At 38.1% G+C, this 26,981-nt stretch overlaps 1 protein-coding gene across 3 annotated transcripts in view; it reads right to left on the bottom strand.

Moving 5' to 3' along the window:
• The window catches only part of CHD7 (chromodomain helicase DNA binding protein 7), a 209,649-nt gene that overhangs the window by 51,207 nt on the left and 131,461 nt on the right, over nt 1-26,981 (bottom strand). For all 3 annotated transcript variants that reach the window (XM_030553154.1, XM_030553153.1, XM_030553155.1), the window contains 4 exons: nt 18,289-18,698; nt 9,484-9,619; nt 4,722-4,859; nt 3,500-3,565 (listed from right to left, as the gene is read on the bottom strand). In XM_030553154.1, coding sequence (XP_030409014.1) covers nt 3,500-3,565; nt 4,722-4,859; nt 9,484-9,619; nt 18,289-18,698 — 750 coding nt within the window. The remainder of the gene's footprint in view (nt 1-3,499; nt 3,566-4,721; nt 4,860-9,483; nt 9,620-18,288; nt 18,699-26,981) is intronic.

The raw sequence follows: 26,981 nt of genomic DNA, 5'->3' as shown, positions 1-26,981 counted from the left end.
AATGCTGACAGACTCTGTACTATTGCAGTACCAGAATGTGTTACTATATTACCTAATACATACTAAACTTATTTTGTGTGCAATAAATATACTTCTTTTCGTCAAACTGTATGCATCTAAGTCACTCTTTAAAGCAAATATTTTGGAAACAAAACTCTTGATTCTATGTTTTTTGAACATGGAATATCAGGGTTAAAAGGGCCCACAGGAGGTCATCTAGTCCAACCCCATGCTCTATCCCTGCCCCTCAATTTAGAAGTAAGTTTTGGCTAACACATTTACAGTAACCACAAAGTAATAATCTTTTACAAAGTCGAAGAACTAATCTACTTGTTCTCTGTACATCTAAAAACCCTAAGGTTGACAATACATTGATGCAGTACAGGTTATGAAAAGCAGCTTAAGAATATTATATAACTGCAGTTTAAAATATTCAGTCATGAACTTTGTTGTGACTCAATAAAAATAGACTGATGTCAGACTAAGTAGAATGTTTGTGTGTTTCTCAAATATCGATGAAGGAGTCCTAAGATGGTATGCATCGTGTTTGGGCAACCATGGATACGCTAAGTAGGCCTGATTAGAGCTGGCTGAAACATTTTTGCAGAAATATACTGTTTCACTGAAGCTGAAACACTTCAAGAGATGTATCTGTTTCCATGAAACTTTTGTCAGGACAGTGTTTAGGTCTGCTGAAGTAAGGAGACAAGGGGAAGGCGAGGACAGAGACTATAGCTGACCGATAAGGGTACTGAAAAGGGTGCCTGGGATGTGGTAGAACCAGGTTCAAGTCCCTGCTCTGCAGTGCTAAGGGCTAAAAAAATTCTTCTAAAAAATGCTGTGAAACAGAGGTGTCACCCTCCAGCTCGCTCTAGCACTGATCATATCCAGGTCTGAAACTAACTGGCAACTTTGTTTATAAGCTTAACAGAGGATTGAATGATCGTGAGGACTCTGAACTACATTCACAGTCCAGCAGCGATCCATATCACCTCCTCCTCCAGGAGAATATTATAGCACACATTATTGAGGCAGCATGGATAAGCTTGCATTATCACTGCCTGTACTTTACCTACTCTGTGGCAGTATTTGCAGACAGTTATTGAGACTACTGAGACTAAGGAAGACTGAGTAAATTCAGGAACAGTTGAAAGTTAGATGAATGGTTAGCACAAGGGACGATGAAAATAACTATTGACAAATGCAAAGTAATACACATTAGAAAGAATAAATTCAACTATTGATATACATCACAGAATTCTAAACTATCCAGTTCAGAAAAAGATTTGGGCATTGGCAGCTGGGTGAAAACATCTGCGCAGCATGCACTATTAGGCATATTTTCAGTATATTCTTTCTATAAATCAATTGTATGCCTTCAGTTCTAGTCAACCCATCTCAAAAAAGATTAGCAGAAATAGGTGTCTGTGGTCACAAAATGAGTGACAAAATGATTACAGAGATGGATCAGCTTCCATATGAAAATACACTGAAGTGACTGGGACTGTTAATTCAGAGAGAGGACATGACAGAGGTATTAAAACAGTACATTGGCTATCTAGCTAAACTGGCACTATTTACCCCCTTATAATAAAGGCAAGGGAACATTCAATAAAACTAAATGACAGAAAATTTAAAAGTGATAAAATATTTTATTTATTTTAATATTTATATAATGAAATGGTTTATATTTTGTTTTCTATACATTTAAATAAAATGAATTTTAAGCCCAATGTTTTAGGCTCTTCACACAGAAATATTTTGCATCTAGCAATTCTAAAACCAGACCCAGGATATTTTGGTGGAAACCAGTAAAACTCAATGACAAGAAGGCTGTCCAAAAGCAGTCTCATTATCTAATATAGTCCTTTGCTAGGACAAAATCTTTTGCTGCACCCCAATTTGCTGAAAGGCTTCCCAGTGAAGCCTTTTCTAAAGTTTATTTTGTGTACTGGCCCTGATCACAGCTATTTTATTTTGATTACTAATCTAGCAACCATGGTTTTGATTATATCAGTAATAGTGCAAAAGAGATTTAATAAATACACCGTTGGGTACTTTAGATGTTAACATTTAACATCCTCAAAACATTTTCTGTAGAGAGAGTAGGGTGAGATGGAGAAGAAGAGAGAGAGGACAGATACCCCTCAAACCTGTAAATGCAATCCATAAAAAACATTAAAGGAAGAGCTCAAAATAGAGCTTGCCTCCAGCCGAGCTTGCAATCAAAGACATGCAGGCAGCAGACCAACCACTTTCCACAAACTGCAGCAAAATACACACTCCCCATGGGTAATCACACCTTTGCTTGCAGGGATGAGGAAGAAGAGAAGAATAATTGGTGACAAACTGCCTCCAATGTAAAAACATTTATGAAGAGACTAAATTCTCCACTGTTGTCTAGAGGACCATCAGGACAACTAATTACTGAGTTTAAGATTACAATTAAGTCTACCTGAAAAAATAAGCCTGTGGGTTGAAATACAAAACATAGTTCTAAACTATAATAAAGTTAGAATTATTATGCTGTGATGACTGAAAGGCCAAGTCATCAAAAACAGTCATGACATGCCATGAATTTAGATTTATAAAGCACCTGAAAGTACTAGTGCAACCAGGAGTAAGGTTCAAAAGTTAAAAAGCCCTACAAAACCTCCAAAAGAATTGAGGAAAAGTTTTTTCCTCTCCTAGGACACGTGAAAGTCTTTTTATTTAATCATGATGAACTTGAATATATTTAGGTGAATCACAGAAGTTGAATTTCACACAAAAGCTACAGCATAAACAATAAGTAAACTATAGAGAATGTCTTGCAGAATTCAATAACGTTTAGACCTTCGGTAAATGACCACCCTCTTTGCATTTCCCACAGAGTAAGGAAATCCAGTAGTTTGGAATTAGCATGTTATTTTGCTGTACAGGTCAGCCAAGCTCTATTGAGGAACTCAATGATTCAGCAAAATGATTGCACAACAGACATTTTGGATAGGGGATTGGAGGAGAACCATGTTAGCTGTTCCACGGCCTCAAACTTCAGTATTCAACATATTTCTGCAGATAGCCAGATATGATCCTCTTGATCACATGTTGATTCTGTTAACTGCATGGGGATGTCCATTGTGAGAAGGTTTGAAATGAAAAAGGCCTGCCCACGATTTTACCACAAATGCAAAAAATTAAAAATTTAAGTTTCAGGAGAAGGATATCTCCCACTACACCTCCAAAGCAGTAAATGGTACTGCAGTGTAAGTTCTGATAAAGTGAATGCATTTGCAAAAAGTAAAAATTGTCATTTGTACATGCACAGAAAAAAAAATTGGAAGGTCGACCACAAACATTTTCTTGTGTGCACACACATACTTAAAAAGCCTATATAATGAAACTTTTAAGGAGCCCTCTTCCTTTGCTAAAGCAGCTGTTTAACTGGAAATATTTAAATTCTGAAAATGAAAAACTAAATTGGGCATGGGCATCTTTTTTTTATTAAAAAAATAATTACCTGTTTCTTGACTGAACGACTACTCATGATTTTTTCTACTACTGGACCTTCAGCATCAGCTGATTCCTGCAAAATGAATGTTGCACAATAGTTACAGAAGTAAGCAGAGTATTTTTGTTCTTTAGAAACTTTCTTCAGGAAGACTTCCTTTAGTAATTTATCATAATCCGAGTTTAGTTGCAGGAGAATTTTTTTCTGGTGCATGACTGTAGAACTCAATTACATTTAATGCCTTATTAAATCTGGTGGAAATTACATTTTAAATAAATATTTTTAATACAATAGGAGGCTGACTAAATTCTTGGTTGACATTCATTGGTGGGAATCACGCCAGCAGAAAGGCTAATCAGTGACACACTGCATGTGCCAGAGACATGTGTGTTTTCTTGTTGTGTAATTACGTGGCCAGTTACTTCTCCCATAAAGCTGAACACCCGCTTTGCTGCCCAGATTCCCAAAATCAGAGGACTTTGGAAAATCTCAGTTGGCAATGAACAGTAACGGTGTCCATGTGATAGCTGTCAAAAATAAAGTTTGTTCCCACTATTAAAGCTGCAGGTAAACATACCCATGCCTCTTCTGTTAGGGGTATTTATAGGAGATCACATATGACATTTCACAAAGCTTAACATAGCACAAATTGCCAAATGAAGTACCAAAAAGTATATATACATTCACCAATGGCATGTCGGTTAGTTAAGCGAAGTAGTGATATGAAAAGAGCACTACAAAACAATAAGATTGTTATAGTCATTTGTGCATTATTACCCCTCATTTCATTCAAACTATTTTATCCATCATTTACATTGCACAGAGAATAAAGTGTACCCTGCTGGGTACTACAAGGCAGTAATTTCATAAAGGGGTTCTTACGGTGCCTAGCAGCAGGAGACAAGCTTGAGTGGTTTATTAAAGTCATAGAAGCCAGACCATTGAATTTACAGAAGTAAATTCAGTCTCCTTGATGTCTAGTTTTAGGCTTCTCCTTAGCAAAGACCGTTATATTTCATGAAACTGTGTCAAATTACATTATTGTAGGCTTGTAAAATACAAAAAACTCAAACCGTGAATGAATATAACCTTTAAGAACCTAAATAACTAATTTCTTTTGCCAACCTGAGATGAAAATCCCTTGGTACAGAGGCAAACACTTAAAATTTTAAATACTTTAGGATGCTGTTATAACATTTCCAGTCCATCCATGTTTGGAATATGAACTGACCTGAAGCTCTGACTGAGATGTATTTGAAGGGGAGTCTCTTCCTGCAGCATCCGCATCATCAGCCTCCTCATCTGAAATCTTGAACTCCAGGTCTTCTGTGTAACGTTTTCTCTTAACCTGCCTGCTGGATCGTCTCTTCTAGAAAGAGATCATTGATATTCTTTGTAAGAAACAAAAAGGTGGAGTACAGAATAAACACGAAAAAAGCATCTTTACAGTTTTCATACACTGTACTACTTTTTAAAAATCAATTACAGCATTCTGGTAGTGACAGTAAAATTAAAGTGGCATTTTCATTGGAAATTTTTTAGTTGCTTGTAATTTTTGCAAAAAAGTTTAGACTAGAATTCCTCATGCTTGTTTCTGAATTGGAAAGATGCTTTATTTTATTTCTATTTTAATATTTAGCTGTTTATAGAACTCATAAGCAAAAAGGGTGAATTTTCCTTAGTTTTGTTTTCAGAGTTGGTATATATGTAGTCATGAATGAAGATGGTTGCACTCACTGATGACTTCATCTTCATTATTTCATTGTGAGCTGAGGGCCTATATACTTTGCAGAATTAAGCCCCTTGTTTAAAGGTTTAAAAAAAATCTCCAAATTTGAAAATAGAGGCTAGCAAAAGTGTAGTACAATATTTTCCTTAACTCCAGATACTGTACTAAAGTTTTACTCTAGTTATTCATGATTTTAGGATTTCTAGGGAGAGCTGGTAAAAAAAAAAAACCCCAAAAAACAAAAATGTATTTAGGTTGTTTCACACCTTCTTTATAAAAGATTTTTGAGACTCTCCAAAATCTCCATTGTTACAGCTGGACAAAGCCCTGGGGCTAGATATGCTTTCTGCTTGTCCCATGAAATTCTATTCTGGTTTTGCTGGATACACAAACTGAGGAAAAAGTTCACTATTTCCCTTTTCTCACTTTCCATAGGTGGTGTGTGTCTTTTGTTTGGGGAGGCTAAGCCCAGGAGTGCCAGTAGCTCCCTAGAAGTGGGTGGGTGGGGGGGGGTTGGGGAAGAGAGAGAACACCAGCATCTAGACTGCTGTCAAGCCCCCGCCCCAACCCCACTCCTGAGGCCCTGCCCACACTCCACCCTCCCCTGTGGCCATCCTTGCTGCCTCTTCTGCTCACACTCCACCTCTTCCAAGGCCCCATCCGCTGCTCACTCCTCTCTGGACCCCGGCTCAGAATGGGGCAGGAGAGCATGACCTTCCACTTTTTTTTCCTTAAGGATGGAGTAGGAAGAGGGGAAGGGCCAAGCTGAGGCCAGGGCCACCATCCGGGCACTGGTGCCTCCACCCTACACTTCTAGGGAGCTTCCCAGGGTGCAAAGGGGCCAGGTCTCCAAAGGAAGGTGAGCTGCATCCAGCATTTGCCCCCTGCATGACCAGCCTCTTTATTTTGGGGAGGCTTAACCTCCCCCAGCCTCTTATATGTGCTGCCCATGAAGACAACTGTGGATCTGAGATTTAAGTTTTGAGTGTTTGACTTTGCAACTTAAATAATATGCTTACATTAAAACAAGTTAATTCAAATATATGTTTGAGGAGAAAAGAGATAGAGACTATATGAAGTATCCTATAAATTCACATCTACTGCAAAATTTAAAATTTATTTATTTTTAAACAATCACTAGTTAACCCCCATTTTCTGCAACAATCCTTCTCAACTTTTTCAACTAATCACTAGTGTGGCAAATTATACATTTCTAAAGCTAATATGATATTTTTGCAGTAGTTGTTCTAAACAAAGAGGTCATAGTACCTGGATTGTTAACATCTTAGATTCTTATTAATGACAACCTGATCATTTCAATTTACTCTTCAATATTTACACTAGTTACTTATTTCATTTTTCAGCTTGGTGACTGAAAAATCATATAAATTAATTACAATTTTGTTTGTAGTAATTTTCATTTTATGGTTCGTACTGCTATAATGGTCAGTATGCAAACACAAAGGGAATATTTATAAAAACAGCTGTTTCTATTGGACTATAATAAAACTATTAGAAATCTACCTTTTCACAATCCCTCAAACACCAATTCTCTCATTGCCTTCACACAATAAATACAAAGTTAAATGATAAAAAATTAAAGATTAAAATTATGACTGTTCCACCTAACAAGCCATATAGCCTTCTATGTATGCCTCCCTTCCTTTTTCCTTTGTGTCATCTCATGAAACTAATTCAGATTATAAATTCTTTGGGGTAAAGACTATGCTTTTACTTTGAAAAACACCATGCACACCTACAGTGCTAAATACAAATGTGTCTGATTCGCTCAGTAGATGTATACATTTCAATCCATATTTATATATCTTTTGATCTGTATAGATGGAGCTAAAGATATTTACATCTGGATAGCTCTAGAAATATTTATATAGCTATATAAATATTTATATATAAAAATACTACCTTCTCCTAGGTTCTCTTACAAAATCTAAATTTTGGGTCAAGTCTGAGTTTACAGCATATCTTTAGGTAAGATATTGCAACTATATAATTCATCTTGGAAGAAAAAAGTTATGGGAGTTCCCCTTAAACTGCAATATAAAGGCAATAGTTGGATGTTTGAAAATATTTGCTACTATTTCTGGTGCCAAAATCTCTTCTTGCATTTCCTTAATGAAAAGGATGCTGAACGACTAAGGATAATCCTGCATTTAATGTTTATTTACATGGTTAGCTTCCTGTTTCCTGTAATGTCCTCATGAGCCTTTTCAATTTTTCTGGATTCTTGTCTGAATCCGTATGTGTATGTGTGTGCTTTCAATTCAACATTTTTTTTATTGCTGGTTTATAGGTAGCAAGATGGACAGAGTTTGAATAAAAACTACAGATCTATATTTAATGTTCCATTGTGGTAATACTTACAGCTATGACATCATAACACACTATAATGTGACAGCACATCAAAATTATTAAGACTATACTGTTTTCCCCTAATTAAGGAGCAACAATAGGAAAAGCTACACATTTGTAATTAAGTCTTACTGAGGATTCAGTATTAAGAAAAAAATATTTTCTAGTTTTAGATTTTAACTTCATATTGTCTATAAACTAAATATGCATACATAAGTGCTGGAACTAGGGGAGCTGGGGGCTGCTGCTGCAGCCCCTGGCTTGAAGTGGATTTCATTATATACAAGGTTTACAGTTTGGTTAAATAGCTCTCAGCACCCCCACTATTCAAATTGTTTCAGCATCCCCGTATGCATATGTAACTATTTGTATTACTATCTATAGATTGGTGATAAGCTAATGCGAATTCTTATTAACAAGCATGTGTGCGAAGGAAAAAGGTAAAGTTTTTGCAGGAACATTAATTCTGAATGCCCTAATGTGTATAATTATGTCCTTCCTTAATCACATAAATATAAAAAAACAAGCATTTCAAAAATATAAAACTAAGGGCACAAATGAAAAATCAAATATTTAAGTGATATCTTATTACCAAATGATGAAAAAACTGTTTTTCATTATTTACAGAAAGACAGATTTATATTTATACAGAAAGAGAGACAAAGTTCCTACGTCTTCCTTCTAATCCTGAGACAGTTTTTGTCCAGTTAACACAAACTAAAAATACCAACACAATATTGTTTAAATTGATTTGCACAAAACTGAACCCTCGTGTCAAACATGCATCATTTACATCAGCAACATGCTGAATTCACCCATTAACCAGGCTAAAAGGAACACTGAACACATAACTAAAAATGCATCCTTTAGATCATCTTAATGTCATGCTGTTTGTATCTGCTCTTCTGTTCCAGAATGCATTCTTCTGAGATGTCACAGCTACTAAGGAGTGAAATAAAAAAAAGGGAATGGACTGAGGGAAACAGACAAATAGTGCTTTGGGTTGTTTCTATTTGTTTGCTTTTTGAACTAGTATACTGTAAAAGCTGGAGTTTTATTATAATAAATTATATAACCTTTATTGAAAAACCGGGTGAAAAGAAAGACTAATTGTGCCATACACTAAAATGTCACCTCTTGCCAGCCTACTTTACAACATCCAGAAATGATACATTCTGTGGCATTGCTGGTCAGTGGAACATCTTTAACAGGCTCACAAAACAAAACAAACAGTACATTTGTGACATGTGTGCTGAACACCTCTCTGTGTGGTTACCTGAGCAATATCTGAATACCTCCACTAAACAAAATGCATGTTTTTGTTTCCAGATTTTATTTAAAATAAGAATTCAATGATAACATGAGCAGCATACATCACTCTTGACGTTTACAACTGACAGACCTACAGATGGAAGTCCTTTATTTATCCACAGGACAGGTATAGTACAAGCAGTAGCAATAACAGTTTCCCTGCCCTGCTCTGTCATGCTTTATGCTTGACCTAAAAAGGGACCACCAAGTAGTAAATGCAAAAAACCAAATGTTAGCTGGGCTAGACTACATAAAGACTTCTGGTAATACATCTACACTAGAAAGGTCAGCATCAGAATACAGTATAGTGACAGAGGGGAAAGAAACTGAAACTCATTTGTATATATTCAGAGATGGCAAACCAGTAAAGCCAAATTACAAACAAGAGGGTTCTTTTAACATACTATTCGCCACTAGGATCTCTGATTCTTACCTTTCTTGATATAATGTTTCAGCCAACAAAGAAAATATTTTAAAAGCATCTTTCTAATGGAGTCAGAGTTTATGTTTTATACATACATATATACATATAGCTACCTTGTTCTAAATAATTAGATTTTGAATGTCAAAATAATGGTATTACCTGAACACCTGGGTCATCATCTTCTTCATGAGGAGATGGTGGTGGTGTTTTCTCTAAATCCGAGTTTTCAGAACCTTCCTTTCCCTTGTTGACCTTTTTCTTCACTGCACTAGTTTCTGATTCTGGTTTCTTGTTACTAAAACATAAATATCATTGATTAGTGATTGAGTGAGAAAAATTTAAACAATAATGTATTATAATATGTTGAACTATGAAGACATGTTTATCCCTAGTTATTTTTTTACTCTAATCACTTTCCTTTATTTTCAGGAGCTAAACAAATCTTTAAAATATCACTTCCCTTTGACCTTTTTACAATGACATCTTACTTTCCTTTGCTAAGGTCAAGCTGCTGATGTGGCCTGCACTTAATGTTGGATGGACTGACTGGAATATTTGATAAGAGTCAAATGAGTGGCTAAAATGAAAACTTGACTTCCACTTCAATATCTTTGTGAATTCCAAACAGTAGTTGAGCTCCATGATAAATCTGAGGAAAAGTGAATGTTTGATCACTACGTGCATTTGTCTTAAAATACAAGTATGGAGAACAATCAGCTGAGCAGAGCCTAAAGGAGGAATTTATCAAAATAGTGAGCAGAATAAGCAAATCATCCTTTTTATTCTGTAGTTTCATGGTATTTACAAGGAAACTGAGGTAAGACAGTTTATTTCAAGTCTCAGGTCAGACATACCCAGTCAATTAGTACAACCATAATTTGTAGATGTGGTCAGTTTGTGCAGCAGGGATTAATTACATTTCACTTCACCTGACCAGGTCTGTAATTGTCCACCGTAACCAAAATGATTTTTTCCCCTAACTTGCCTCTGCCCAAGTTCTCCAGTACTTTTTACTGGGGAATGAGGAGAGAAGAGATGAACACCAACAGCTGAAGATTCATGAGAAAGGCTACATCAACACCACAGTACTGTGATGGGGGAATTTTGTGTGCGCACGCACGCGCATGCATTTGTTTTTTAAAACAGATTCAAGCTTCCAAGGAGTTGGGTATTTTGTATAATCCTCTCACTGTATTTAACACTGTCTGGGCATATAAACTTAATTTAAAGAAACGACATACCTGAGAAGGCATACCTCAAAATCTTCATCTTCCAATTAAATACTAGGGGATTTTGAACATTATATAGGTCAAATTCTTAAATGACACCAAAAAATGTAAGATTGAAGGGGGAACTTTTATAAGCAATTTAAAATGTCCTCAATTTTTGAAGTTTTAGGTAGATTTGTGTGTTCTATATACGTGTCCTTTTCCCCTCCATGTCTGTTGCAGGTTTGACAGATGATTGCTTTTAAAGAGTGGCTAACATTTGTGCTGAAACATTAAAAAACAAAAAAACATTTAATGTAGAATCATATGCTGAGTTTTGTCAAGTGAAAAACTGAAATAGGCAGACATCTCAAGAACTTTAAAACAGCTTCCATTTATTTAAATTCATAATTGCATATCAGGGATGCCAGTTGGAAAAAAGAACTTGGTAATTTTCAATTCTGTAACTTCTAATAAGAAACTCAAATTTATCAGATGAGAGCATATTTATATTAAGATCTGGAGAACAAATCAGACAAATATATTTACACCATGTTTTGGTTTAAAGAATTTCTAGGGTGTATTTTTCCTGTTTTGTAACATGGTTATATATTTAAAAACAATGTTCACAAGAGATTTTTGTATGTTTACATGTTAATATATTGGGAAATTTAAAAATACAACTTAATTAGAGCAAAATTCTAGGGCACAGTAATATAGTTTAGCTTTCAAAAATCTCTCAATTCTGACAACGTTCTAAAGAGTTTGGTATCACTGAAAGAACCACATAAGACAAATCATTAAAAAAATAATCTATAAAACAGTTCCCCTTCCAACCATCCTAGTGTGCATGCTACACATGGACAGAAGTCTCCCCTACTATGAGGCTCCATTTCCAGCATTTATTTCCGCTCTAACTGCCACAAATTATACAATACTACAGCTGAACACTGGGCCCCTTTCCTTTCATCTGCACGCCAAGAGCAATCAGATTACCCTGGTAACCAGTGGTCACATGACCAGCACCTGCTCTTTTGGCTGGATGCCACTGACTAAAGCCATCTGCTTCTCTCAATCAGCTTTCAAACATTCTCAACACCTGCGCTGCAGCGTTTTGTGGTTTCTTTTATCAAATCAGTGCAAAACTGCTTCCAAAACTTTACATATTTCTCAAATTTGTTTAAATCAAAGGTAAGCTTGTCAGGGAGTTGAACCATTGCCAGGTAAAGTAAGTTGACAGGCTAGTGCTTTTCACTGGTGACCTCTATAAATCAGACCAAAGCATACAATTTAATTTAGTAGTAGTTACTATGCCCTGGGTGCACGATCACATATGAATAACAGGCTTAATGTCCTGAAGAACAGAATAGCCCAGGTTTGATAAAATATCAATTTGCTGAAAGACAAGAAAGTGCTAATGATTCTCTATCTGCCCTTCCTAAGAATGCTCTATGGAATGTCCACAAATTGTTCAAGTCATACAGCATCTCCAAATGCTTATCACACAGGAAGATTCAGACAAAGAACATGCATCCCAGAGAGATACTTGTAGCGGATTTAACTACACAAAGATTTCTTTCTGAACTCAGACCTTCTTAGTAACAGCAGAGGGTGTGAGCTAAACACCTTCATATGTGCCTTTTATGACCTACATATATAAGCTGTGCTTCAACTCCCGCAAGTCTCTCTTAGTAATAGGAGACATGTACCAAGTAATTTAGACAGGATTTCAAATCATCCTCATGCCATGGCTGCTGAAAGCAGGTACATATAAAAGTACTATTCACGTGGGGGGGGGAGGGAATAATCGAAATTGCTTTATTACAGCAATTTTTCTACATGTCCTATATTTGGCTTTAGTGAACAAGTAAACTGCAGATTCCGTTGTTTAATAATTTCAATTATTTTTTTAAAATCTATCCACTATATCATTTAGAAGAGAAAGAGTGAAAGAAACTACAAAAGCAACAAGGCTCAGTCTCTGAACTGAATGAGGATTTGCATTCACACTACAGTCATGCTGCAGGCCCACTAGGAGGTGACTTCACCTGGTGGGTGGGAACAAACACTTCCTGAAGCTGTCAACAATCTTGCTTTCCTCTCCATGGTTCACAAATCAGGTGCAATGTTCATAACTGCTAAGAGGATCCCTTGCAACCTGCTTTGCTTCCTAACTAGTTAAATCCACCTGCTAATAAAAAACAAATCCCATTCAGAGTTTAGATACTTCAGGTATTTAGGGCCCAACTTTTAGATGTAGGTGCCTAAAGTTAGATGCCTAAAGACAAATTTAGGTATCTAAAACCAATGTTAGACAGCTAAAAACTGACTGATGCCTTAGAAGCCTGTATTAAATATCAATACGTACAGGATGGTATTTCCTAATTTTTTGGAATAAACTCAAGATGAGATAGGCTATTTGTACATATTTAGGTCATAGGCACAAGATCTCACAGGCTAAGTGGTTCCAGGCACCAAACAGAATGCATCAACCTGGCACAGTTTAAAACAAAAATAAAAGCAAAAATCAGAATTTGCTGTTAAAAATAGCCCTTTTATTTAAAGCACACACACCACCAGGCATAATTTCAGATTCCATGATTCCGAATCCGGTATCCAATACTAACTTTGTGTTGAATGTTCTTATTCCTTAAGGCAGCATACCATCCCATATAAAATCACTAGTAGCATAACCATCAGAATGGCAATGGGGGACAACAATAATAAAAGAAATACAGCACGAGAGGAAAAGTGTGACAACAAGAAAGAAAGAATTAAAGTTGGAGACAATGTGCATCCCAACAAAATAAGCTTTTTGTCAGTCAGACAATAAACACCACCAGAAGAGCCAGGTCAATGCATCACAAACTGGGATTGCTGAATCATGCAACTTGAAAGTATCAAAAAACAGTGTGGCAGGCTCCAAAGGATTGAGCAGGGAGGTCAACTAGTTCTTGTTATAAAGGTACTCAGTTGAGTTATTTAATCTGATCGGGGATTACTAACTGGTCCGTTTATTCATTAGTGTAATGTAAAAGTGTGTCAAGGTTGACCAAAAACATTAGATGGGTACTCTTATTGTTGTCTAAAAATCCAAATAAATAAATCCTATGGTTAAAATTCTGATCCCTTTCTTTTTTCATTTGTGGGACACTAGCCCACAGACAAATTTCTAAAATAAACCCTGTAATAAAAGGAAAACCTGAAAAAATTAAAATGCAACCACTTGCCCTGGAAAATGAATTTAGCAAACAACTCTGTCCCACAGTTGAGTTCTGCTCCCAGTCCACCTGACAACAGAGTAGGGGAGCGGCATGCCAACCCAAAGTATTGCAGGCATGCACTCAAGAAAAGTGGATGAGTCTTGTGACTGGTGCTCTGCTTATGTGCTGCAAGCAGAAGAGGAATCAGGGTGCCCTGCAGGGGTGAATGATCTTCTCTCCCATTTCTGGTGGAGATGGAAGTCTGTTTCCATCCTCTATAGGTGAGAATGTTGCATTAACACCACCCCATTCCAGTAGCTTTGGACTGCAGGAAGGAGAGAGGAGCTTCATCCCAGAAGGCAATAAGTTAGATATACACAATAATTCAGAATTTAGTAAACACTCATTAGTCAAGATGATACAAAAGACAAGAGTTCCCCCAGCAGGGTCCAAGAGCTCTGAGGGTGAAAAAACCAATGGTTCCTTTTATTCATAAGCAGGATGCTGCCCTAGACTCCATCTTTATTATGGCTTTTTGCTTAGGTTTAGTCCTCCTGATAACAGGTATAGAGAAAGCTTTAAAACACAAATCCTCCCAAACTTAACTGTGTCCCTTGCACAGGGCCAGGGCCCAGGGCAGGCTCCAGGCACCAGGTCAGCAAGCAGGTGCTCGGGGCAGCCAAGGGGAAGGGCTGGCACGTCGGGCTCTTGAGCGGTGGGTCCATCAGTCCCTCTTGGAGGGAAGGACCTGCCGCAGAAGAAGAAAGTGGCACGGTGGAGCTGGCCCTGCAGAGGGCTGTTTAGCAATACAAATATAAAGAGTCAGGGGGCTTTGTTACAACATGGTTATCTCGTAAACCCGCTCAAGATACTGGCCGGATGAATGGGCCAACTATGTCCCATAACTGGCTAAAGGCTTGGGTCTAGGTTAAAGTGTCCACACTAGAATTGTTAACCACGTTGTAACTGGGTCACAAACAACCATGTAATAACCAAGTCATCTGACTCTCATACTGCACCTTAAGTGACTGCCTTAAGAGAGCTGCATGGACTTTAGGAGCAGATACAGGACATTTCAGAAGTGCCCATTTCCCATTTCCCCATCTTCCTCAAAACTAATGGATGGTTTCCTGTAGACAGAGAGACAGACAGACAAAACTTACTACCTCCTCTCCCTCAAATGCTGGCACTGACAAAATTTCTGTACAGCCTGGGATTCAGTGTAACATTTTTTAAAAGCTTTTAGAAAAACCATAAAGCTTTTCAGATGTTTTATACTCAGTTGAAATAACTAATAGAAAAAATGGCAGTAGGGATGAACAAATTTCTTTAAGTAACCTGGGCTATCCGACTAAAAAGGAAAACTGGCAGACTTAAGTGACCCACAACCTTTGGCACACATGTAGTCAATATACTGAAAGGATGTTTTTGGATACTATCTGATCTGTACTCAAGGCTCAAAATTTTGCACTGTCTCAAAAGTATTATCTGGCTACAGTGATCTTGAACTGATTTCTTGAGAGGGCAGGGGGGCTTCATTTCTTCCAGACGCCATTTCTGTGTATCGTTTTACTATTGCTTTTTTAGGGCCAGGCTACCAGCCACAGGAAGTTAAACCATGCCATCCTAGTCTATGGACTTGCTTTCCAAAAGTACCAACTGTACAGCGAAGTTCATTTTTGAAGTATTTTGAAGTTTCCTAGATTTCTGGGGTGCCACTGGAAATGTATTTCACAAGAGCACTACAAAAGTCAACTTCTCTTATTCAGCTGTTTGTTCACTATGTGATTACGGTGTATCTCAACCACACAGCTTACACATTTCTTCAAGGCTTACTCCAAAGAAAGGAGGAGGGGCGATTCCAAGATTTTTCTATACTTTCATGGTCAATAAGAGGATTACATGGCTAGTTAATTCTGATGTGCTGTTTTAATAAAAGTATGCATATTGATTAGAATAATCTGCTACTTGAGTGTATTTTGCCCATTTTATAATTGAATTCAATTCATTTTTTCATCCTCTCACTTCAGTGGTAGTTTCTCTCTCTGCCTGTGTACTGTCTACATAGAGATACTTTTTTTAACAATCCAGTAAAAGGGGTTACCCTTTTCCAACCGAATTTGATTAATGGAAATGCCTCATTTTGTATGTAGAAAGAGACACCGCTGATTGTCTCTGAATTTTCTCTCACTTCAAACACTTATTCCATCCCCTAAGAAAATGGCTTTTTACATAAAACTCAAGTCAGTTTATTTGAGGTTGAAAGTAACTAGTATCACATATAAACTTTCCAAAATGCAAAATTGGCACTACAGTAATCCAATGCTTAGGAGCAAGCTACTATGACAGTATAACAAGCACTAACATAACCAAAACACCCCATCACCTTCAGCACCACATATTCAATTTATGTAATTATCCTTTGCCACTCAGAATTTACATTTAGTTACATCCATTTTAGTCATCTCTGCTATTGTGATGTTATATCCTTCCTAGTGGAGTGGCACTATAGCAAGACCAAGATACATCACGTAAGATTCCTTTGACCATCTGAAGCACTATGGCTCAGATTATTGGTTTATCCTGTTGATTCACTTAAAACTGATTCAATTACCAATGTTACTGGACAGATTTCCCAGCCTTTGTATGGCAAAAGCAGGCAAATATCTTTCAGAGAAGTCATATTCCTTATTAATCTGTTACACACCCCACCCAAGTCAGCAGGTTCTTCGACAAGGTTTACCTCCCAGATACTGAAGCTATCAAAGCAGACAAACTGGACTTGAAAAGTACATTTGGCAATGATGAATCAAGGCTGTGACTGACTGGGCAAGTACACTTTCCTTGAACAGTCTGGCCTATTGGGGTAAGAGGCTGCAAGTGTTGTTCATGCTCCCAGGTACATTTTTCCCACTGAGTGGGAAGAAGAGCACTTTGCAGCTATGAAAAGTATTACAAAATTCACCCTTCCAATTACAAGGGGTACTGCAAAGGGAGGAGGAAAGAGAATAAAGTCCCGCCCTCTCCACCCCTATAGGCATGCAAGAGAACAGCTCTGTTCCCTGGAAGGAGAGCGTCTACTCCTCTGCCCCCAAAGTGCTGTCCCATGACTTCACTAGGGGTGACCTGCACAGACTTATCAGCCTGGGTTATGTGGCATCTCAAATGTTGAGGCCTGATGTCAATCTCAATTCATAGGAAACGACATATATTTTGGAACCAAATTCTTTCTAACCTTGGTTTGTTAAGCATTATTAAATTCTTAAAGATTGTCTGTAGAAAATATATTATAGCACCTAGTTGAAAAGGTTTGCAGTGAGAAGCGTTTTTCAAATAAATATCGTGTCTTTCACTTCTTGATGTAGAAATGGCTGGGTGAGACCTATGTTATGGTGAGAGGTTGAATTAGATAATCATAATAGTTCTTTCCCTTTGTGGCCTTTTAAAAAAAAAATCTCACAAAACTCAAACACTATGAATATCCTGTCCCCATGCAAACAGTTAATCTTTTCATTGAGCTGATACAGTCCTCTAGTTTCAAAAGGATACAGTGGGAAAGCTGTTCAGTACAGTACCTAGATTCAGTAACATGTAACCGAAAATTAAAAACTACTGTACGTATAAACCCATCATTTCAGCAATCTAGAACATTATATATAAAATTTTGTAAATTATAAGTAGGTTCAACTGTACTGGAAAGCTAATAAAGCTTTTACAGTACCTTTCACCCTGCCAATTTACACAGAATTTTCAATAAAACACTAGTTTTGCCATCCACCCAAAGAACCTTTCATTCTTACTAGAAGTCCATAATATCTGAGCTTCATTCATCCATATATCTGTATCAGAAAGAATTAAACAGTAACCAGCCTTGCAGAACACATGCAAATCAGATTTGTTAATCAAAATGTTTTTAATCTTAATACAAATGGATTCTGCAAACTGATTTGGATTAACCAGGTCTGGCTATGCTTCCATCTGGAAGTTATATATTTTCTTACATTAGCCACTTCTTGAAAAACAGATTCAGATGTTTGGAACAGGTTCAGAACAGTTGTAAGAAATTTTAGATACAAACGAAAAAATCAGTTTTAATGTCTTTTTCCCCTCTGTTTTCTCAGTGAACATTTGTACTCATGATAGTCGGGGGTGGAGGAAACGGGGGCGGGGAGGTGGTTTGCTTTGGAATGACTGTGTACAGTACTGCGATTTGATCTCTTATATTGCCTACTAGGATTTTAACCCTGATCCTAAAAAGAATCACAATATCAAGTGGAGATAATTCTCCTATTGCAACTACTAGGAAACAGGGTTAGAGAAGTCACAATTTTTGTATCAGCATAACTATTTCACTTCGGGCTGTGTGGATTTTTTGCCCTCCCTCCTTTAAGAAAAGGCAAAATAGTTAAAATTGGTATAATCTCTAGCCAACAAAATGTTTCCCCCCATTCTTTTTTGCATTTTTTTTTTAAATTCCATGAATACACACAGTACATTATTTTTGTTTTGAACGCCAACTTATCACATACCCAAAGAGATATTTCCTGACCTACCTTGTCTTTTTGCTAGTCTTGGGTTTTGGTGTGGTATTTTTTGCTTTCTTTTCCTTTGGCTCTTTGGGAGGCTTGGGGGTTTTGGGAGGCTTGGGTTCCTTAGGCTCCTTCTTTTCCTTGGGTTCTTTAGGATCCTTCGGTTCCTTTTTTGACTTGGGCTTTTTCTTTTTCTTTTTCTCTTCCTGGGAGCAATCCAATGAGTTCCTGGTTTGATCCTGGCTGTCAAGACCACCAGGAAAATCTTCCTTACCAAAACCTTTACTGGGACCCTCTGCAAGAATGTGATTGTTTTTCTTTTTCTTCTTCTTTTGCTGAGGCTGTTGTTCAATCGATGGCAGGTAGTCATCATTTTTCACTAGCTGGGTCATATCCGGCACTGGTTTCTCTACAAAGGGCTCCGACGGAGAATGCTAAGAAATACAAATAGGCATTAAATTAGTATAGCATAATAAAAACACACACATTTGTTGTCTATAAAATTGTTTACTTAGAGCTCTATATTTTAGGGCTGAGAGGTCATGGAGGGAGACAAGAGAAAACAGAAGGTAACGTTAATTGGTAACATTTCAAACAAATATTGTACAATAATTCTAAGCACTGCTACGCTGCTTTAAGGTTGTGGCAGAACAGCTATAAAGTACTGAATACTGCAAGTATAAAATTCTTCACGACTAAAAAAAATATATATAAAAAGGTATAAATCCACAACAACATTTCATACACCAAATAAAATTAATTTAGACTTAAAAATGAAAAGATAAGGCAGATATTGGCCTCATCCCGCCAACCAGCTGTTTTATTTAGCCTGACCATATGAAGCTCGGGAATATATTCTTGGGGGTTGGGGAGAGAGGGGCAGCAGCAGCATAAGCTGGGTGGTGTAACAGCAGAGCCCCTTCCCTGGTGGCATGATGGAGGGGCAGCAAGGCCAAATTTGGGTGCCATTATGACTTTGGTGTCAGCAGGGCCTCATGTGCCATCTCTACCTCCACTCTGCTCCCCTTCAACACAGGCTTCAACTTCATCCCATGCCACCTAACTCTGGTTACTTCCTGTGCTTGGTGGAGGGTGGGGAGTTAAGGCCCTGGCTGAAACCTCACTGGCTTTCAGCTCCCAAATCATCAATGGGTAGGCAGTAACGAGCTGGGAGGCATGGGAAAGAGGTAATCTGTGCTGATGAGGCAGTAAAAATTTTACTAAAAGACTGCGTGCCTCAGCAACCTGGCTCAACCTTTAATTTTTGGAGGGAGGGAGGTTGTTTTCTGTATGGCCTGACAAAGGGGTTTTTAGTGGATTTTATGGCCCTCTGCTATCCTAAAGTTGTTCATCTCTGAAATAAAGGTTATTTATATAAGACTTTCCCATATTCTGGTAACAGCTATTTTGTATGCGTAATCTGGGACTTTTGTCATCTGAAAACAAGTATTAACTTTGGCTTCTATACACACAACTGGAAAATTAATAGGACACAATCACAGGGTGCATTTACACAAGAGAACTGCATTGGTTCCATTTACACTAGTGCATGCATTACATCAACATTTTGACCAACATCCCAAGGACTGAACTGAGGACCTCTAGAGCTAAGAGCATGATCTTTTACAGCATATACTAAAGAGCCATGGTTCTCTAGGCGGGGTTGTAATGGACTCTTATCCTCTGCAGATCAGGCACACAGGAGGACTAATACAAAAACATCCATGCTGTTCTGAGTTAATGGCTCCCAATCCTACTGGAAAGGTATAACAAGTGGGGTTCCGCAGGGGTCTGTTTTGGGACCGGCTCTGTTCAATATCTTCATCAACGATTTAGATGTTGGCATAGAAAGTACGCTTATTAAGTTTGCAGACGATACCAAACTGGGAGGGATTGCAACTGCTTTGGAGGACAGGGTCAAAATTCAAAATGATCTGGACAAATTGGAGAAATGGTCTGAGGTAAACAAGATGAAGTTCAATAAAGATAAATGCAAAATGCTCCACTTAGGAAGGAACAATCAGTTTCACACATACAGAATGGGAAGAGACTGTGTAGGAAGGAGTATGGCAGAAAGAGATCTAGGGGTCATAGTGGACCACAAGCTTAATATGAGCCAACAGTGTGATACTGTTGCAAAAAAAGCAAACGTGATTCTGGGATGCATTAACAGGTGTGTTGTAAACAAACACAAGAAGTCATTCTTCCGCTTTACTCTGCGCTGGTTAGGCCTCAACTGGAGTATTGTGTCCAGTTCTGGGCACCGCATTTCAAGAAAGATGTGGAGAAATTGGAGAGGGTCCAGAGAAGAGCAACAAGAATGATTAAAGGTCTTGAGAGCATGACCTATGAAGGAAGGCTGAAACAATTGGGTTTGTTTAGTTTGGAAAAGAGAAGACTGAGAGGGGACATGACAGCAGTTTTCAGGTATCTAAAAGGGTGTCAGGAGGAGGGAGAAAACTTGTTCACCTTAGCCTCCAATGATAGAACAAGAAGCAATGGGCTTAAACTGCAGCAAGGGAGATTTAGGTTGGACATTAGGAAAAAGTTCCTAACGGTCAGGGTAGTTAAACACTGGAATAGATTGCCTAGGGAACTCGTGGAATCTCCATCTCTGGAGATATTTAAGAGTAGGTTAGATAAATGTCTATTAGGGATGGTCTAGACAGTATTTGGTCCTGCCGTGAGGGCAGGGGACTGGACTCGATGACCTCTCAAGGTCCCTTCCAGTCCTAGAGTCTATGAGTATGCCCAGTGTACCATATTCTCACACAGCACTCCTCAAAAGCACTGCCTATGTGTTATACATATCCAGAGGTGGGCTAACTTTTTGACCCAAGGGCCACATCTGGGTATGGAAGTTGTATGGTGGGCCATGAATGCCGATGAAATTGGGGGTTGGGGTGCAGGATGGGATGAGGGCTCCGGCTGGGGGCGTGGCCTCTGCGGTGGGGCTGGGGATGAAGGGCTGGGAGTGCAGAAGGCTGCTCCGGGCTGAGACTGAGGAGTTCAGCAGATGGGAGAGGGATCAGGGCTCGGGCAGAGGGTTTGGGGCACGGGAGGGGGTCAGGGGCGCAGGCCAGAGGCAGCGGCATCTCCTCCTGGCTCCTATGCAGAGGTGCGCAGATGGCTCTGTGCACTGCTCTGTCTGCAGGTGCTGCCCCGCAGCTCCCTTGCCAATGGGAGCTGCAGGGGCAGCACTTGGGGCAGGGACAGTGTGCAGAACCCCCTGGCTGCCCCTTCACATAGGAGCTGAAGAGGGGACATGCTGCTGCTTCTGGGAGCCAAATGGAGTGGAGCAAGCCCTTGATCCCACTCCTCGGCGGGAGCTCGAGGGCTGGATTAAAATGTCTGGAGGGCGGATGCGGATCCTGGGCCGTAGTTTGCCCACTCTGTATGTGTCCCACAGTTCCTGGCATGACCGTCTGGAGCAAGTACAGAATGTCTGCATCTACTCTTCTTTTTGTTTTGTTCCACTCAGTGCTTTAGATAGTTCTGCCCTACAAAACTATCCACATAAATGCTATGAAGACAAGGAGTTATGTCATGCCATGGCATCACGCCATCAATGTAGATGCAACTAGCTTCCCTCCACACCCATGGGATCTCCTACTAGATCAGCTCAGAGTTCGATCATCCAGAGTTTGCTATGACACTACTGAGGATGTAAGGAGCAATATTACTGCTTTTCCCTATATTACTTTTACAACTTTGTATTTTGTTGTGTAGTTTGCCTTCCCTATTTCTTTTTGGGTTTTGTTTCATTGAATTGTTTTCCCTCAAGATGAGGGAATGAGATGACAGGCCTGATTCCAGACGGAAGAGGGCCCTACACCAGGCTTTTCCTGAGGTCCAGCCTTTTGGAAGACAGGGATCACTGAGCCATGGAAAAGTATGGGACAATAAGTAGTGAGGTGGATATTTCTTCTGGGGGACAAGCAGCCTTGTGTAACTGTATGTAATGTCATTTTTTCTTTGAGATGTTGGGTGTGTTTCAGAGTTGCAACTGTTTGACTGCAATTCCAACACTGGTCTGCTATTTAAGTAGTGGTAAAGGTGTGAACTGTCTAGTGCGTGTATATGTGTGTATACACACACACAGAGTTCATTACCCATCAGGACCTAATATGTAACAAATGCATGTGGACCTATGGTATGTTACAGTTTTGTCAGGAGTCTAAATTATGGATAGCATGCCAAATTTTCCTAATATAGACACCTTTTATTTTGTCATCCAAGTTTTTCTATTTCAGGGTTTTAATTCCCCGTGGCCGTTAGAATAAGCTGCTGAATGTAAATCCAAGTAGTTCTGTCCTAGCAGCTATATGTACACTCAGAATATTCAGCTCTTATCCTATTAATGGCCTACCACTGCATTAAGTTCACTAGCGGCTGTAACCACAGAAACACTAGCATAAACCGGGGGAGGTATTTTTCCCCCCATTGTAGATACAACTAGTGCCTCTGCTGCAGATCACAACTTTCCAAAGTAGCTGCAATGAAATTACCAAAAATATCACTTTTACTCTACTGATGCTTGGGAAAGCCTTAGACATCACCTCATAGGAAATGGAACTATTAATGGCAGAGAACTGAGAAGAGGGTTGAAGAGAGGGGAAAAGGGACTGGGAGACAGAAGACCAAGGTTCTATTCTTGGCTACAACAATGACTTGAAGAGAATTGCCCATGGTCACAAGCATCTATTAGACTAAATTCTTTGGTATTAGGAATGTCTCAAGTATTTGTTGAAATAGAGCCCCAGATCTCTGTACAGACCTCTAGTTACTATTGTAATAGTGATGAGGAAGGGGATTTTCTGCTACAGCAGGAGAAAGGGATGGTTGAGAGATAATCTTGGAAGAATGAATTTAGTTTAAGAGAAAACGGCGGGGCAGGTTGTTTCAAATTTATCAGACACTTTGCTGATAGTGGCCAATATAAAACATGGCATCCCTAAACATAGTCCAGGATGACACGTGGGAATTACCACACCAGACCATTCATGTGGTCCATATAGTCCTGAATCTGACTGTAGAAACAGATACTTCAGAGGAAGGTGCAAACAACCTGAAGTTAGGCAGATGTGCCTGCACATTAGGTCTCCTCCTAAATCCCTGTGGGAGATTGGCTTCCACCCTGAAGCATGAGGTTTAATATTTCTTCCAAAAATCTCTTTTCACATTAGTGATAACTATTATTGATACAAATAGCTATTATAAGTTATTGCCCACACAAGTGTCCAATTTTATTTTATTTATTTTTTTAACTCCGCAAAATTTCTGGCCTCAGTATCAACATTTCACAATGATTTCCACAGTTTAATTACATATGTGAAACAAATATTTCCTTTTATCAGTTTTGAATTTGTCACTTTTTAATTTATTTAAATGTCCCCTTGTACTTGTGTTTGAGACAAAAACAGAAGCTCTTGATCTATCTTCTAATGCCATTCATTATTTTATGTACTTTTATCATTTCATCTTATTCATCTCCTCTCTGAAAAATAGTAAAAATACCCAAGTCTTATATAGTGCTCTTCATCCATAGCTCTCAAAGCATTTTACAAAGGAATAACCCCACTCTTACCAATCTTTGAACCTTCTAATTTTGCCCCCCTTTTTTTGGAAAAAAAGATAAGCAACCATTTCTGCACACAGCATTCGATGTTAGGTTACACTCCATCAACTTAGACAAAAGTATTACAATAGTCCCCATATCATTCTCCATTATATACCTATCCTAAAACCTTGTTTAACTGCAACTGCACATTGAGTCAAGGTTTTCACTCAGCTGCCCACAATGGCACTCAGATCCTTTTCCTGAATGATACAGTGAATTTAGAACCCTGTAAGGTATACGAGTAATTCAAATTTTTCCCTCCATTGCAAAGTAAATGAACAATCTGCTTTCCATTTTCCCAGGAAACTAGGGTGGTCAACACTCCTCCTAGGCTTTCTTCCAGGTTGCTGCCTTTGGATATCATCACAAAGACTTTCTTTTAAATCATACTTTAGATAGTAGATTGAGTTGTACTATCCAGACAACAAATGTCCAAGCCCTTGAAACATCCTTGCTTATTTTTTTGCCACTTGATTGCTTTTAGCACTGCTCTTAGTCTGGACAATTAAACTCTATTAAATCAGTTTCATTGGTAGATATTCAGAGCTTCTGGTTTTGGTTCCAATGCCAAGGGGAAATATTTGTTTAAAAATGCTGTGTTGGAATTTTAAAAACAGACATTTCTATTGATCTTAAGTTTTGCAAAAGCTAAAATATCTAATTTTGGAGCCAAATTAGAGTTTTTATTTTAAAAACGATTCACAAGGAATTTAAAAAAAAATGCCTAGCAGCCAGACAAGCCACTAACATTAACAGCTTCAATAAAGTCTTTTCAATGCGTCTGCTCAATGAGCTACAAGACTCAGGATGTTTAAATTTTAGCCTGTGCCTGTGAAGCCAAGTTCACAGGATTGATCCACTGATTTCAAAATGAAAGTTATTTTATTTTTGGGTGCATGCATGCGCACACATTTTCATGACTTTTTGTGCAATCCAAAAATATATCTGCCTCACCTTGCCTCTCCATCTCCTGAAAGATTTTTAATCTTTTGAAAAAAGTCAATCTAGAAATGGCAAGATTTAGAACAGACCAGTAAAAACCAGGATATTTGAAGTTTAGGCTCACATTCTCTCCAATTTTCCCCATGCACAATGGTGCAAAAATGACTGGTATTGCTGTCACAAATTTAACTCATGTCAAGACTTTACATTAAAATGTTTAAAATATTGTTCCCCATCTTATTCCTTTCTTAAGAACTTCTCAAAACTATAGTGAATTAAGTTTTGTAAGATGTCAACCTGTAGACTTTCATGTTCTTTCAGTCCCACTCACTACCTCAAAAAAGCATATACCCAATTTATATATTTCATGCACAAATTAAGTATGAAATTGGAAAGCCAAAAATCTAAAAAATTTATACCAACTCCTATTCACAATACTGGGTTATTGAGAATTAAAAATAGGTATCCCAGTTCAACAAAATAAAATACCTTATACATTTAAACATTTCTATATTGCTAGAAATTTTCATTCACATACCTCAAAAGCATACATTAGTGAAACAGCCTATGCCTGCTCTAATTAGTTTCAGTTCATATTACTTCTGTCTCATTTTACTTTGCAAATGTTTTAGTTTAAAAATTATATCAACATGATCTTAATTTTTAGCATTATACTTTTCAAAAGTGGGTGTGATAAAGTCTAATTTTCTGCGCATTTTGGGTTAATATGTTTGCACTGAACTTGATAACCCTGACTGACAGCCCCACATTGCTCCCTAGTGCGAAGCTGTGTAGGAGCAGCACAAATCTGAGAGGAGGCCGAGAGATCAGAGGCAGCATGAAGGAGGCATTTCTCCACCCTAAAACTGCTGTCTGAATTGTTTTTTTAAAACAGGGTTGAGAAGAGAAGGAAGGTAGGACAGGTTACCACCAGTAAATATTGGCTTAAACCTATCATAGGGACTTATTTCAAATAGTTCTTCATCTTTATATCTACATTGGATTAACTACACTTACAGGGTCTCAATTTCCAATGACAGAACCCTGTTTTCCATTTATAAAACATTACAAAACTGTATGTACTACATACTTTTACAAAAAGATTGAAAACTTACTTGCACACTGTAGAACACATATCATCCACCCCTGCCCCCCCCCACTGCTTTTAGTAATAAATGAGGCCATAATTTAGCATCTTGGTACAGAATTTAATCTTCCACATGAAAGAAAACAGTAAAGACTAAATACAAATAAGTATTAATCCTGCCTGTTTGATATGCAGGCAGAATTATTTTTGGTACTATTTGAAATAAGGTGAAAAAGGTGCTCAGAAATATTGCAGTGTTTGCTAGATCCACATCTCCTTAAATCTTTTAGAGAAAAGCTGTTTTTGTAAACATTTAACAAAGAACAGATGGCCCGTTTTAATCATGTGAAAAAAACCTCGAGCTCACATTAATACTCCTACAACAGACTACTGGGTCTAGTCACCTCCCTAACCAGCGGTACTGTCTTCAGTAATGCCATTTAATTTTACTATGGACATTTTCTCATCAATTTCCACTGCTTGACAGTTAATCAATGTCATTAAAATTCAATATGACCATGCAGGACATTGCTAAAATCTTGTTTATTAGAGCAAATGTGGAGATTCTCAAATCTTCAAAGATTTTAAAAACAATTTATTAAACAATAACTTGACACTCAAAAATTGCCTTTGATAGCAAAATGTTTTCTTAAAATTAAAGCCCAGCCATATTTGACACAAATTTCACACAAATATGGTATTTATTTGAGAAAATTCTTCGGATCTGTACAATCTCACCCCAGGAGTTCACATTTATTTATTTTTTAATTTGCAAACAAACATTTGATGCTCAAAAGATTTAATAAATTAAAAGTAAAGAAGCTTGTGCGCCATGGATGTTTACACATTTAGATCCAAACTCATTTTCTACTGCTCAGAAAAGATGGATGGCTCAAATGAGGCCTGTTATGTAAAGTGGTAGGATGGACAGGATGCAGAATTAATCCAATGACTGTTAGTGTGAGCGAAGGGGGGAGGAAATAGTGGGGAATTAAGGAGGAGACAATCTTTCTGTTGCTTGAACAAGGATTGAAACAATGTGAACTATACTTAAGTAGTGATAGCAGG

The sequence above is a fragment of the Gopherus evgoodei genome, chromosome 2 (assembly GCF_007399415.2).
Source record: "Gopherus evgoodei ecotype Sinaloan lineage chromosome 2, rGopEvg1_v1.p, whole genome shotgun sequence".
Classification (NCBI taxonomy): domain Eukaryota; kingdom Metazoa; phylum Chordata; order Testudines; family Testudinidae; genus Gopherus; species Gopherus evgoodei.
The sequence above is the reverse complement of the archived record's forward strand: the minus strand, read 5'-3'. Positions and strand labels throughout refer to the sequence as shown.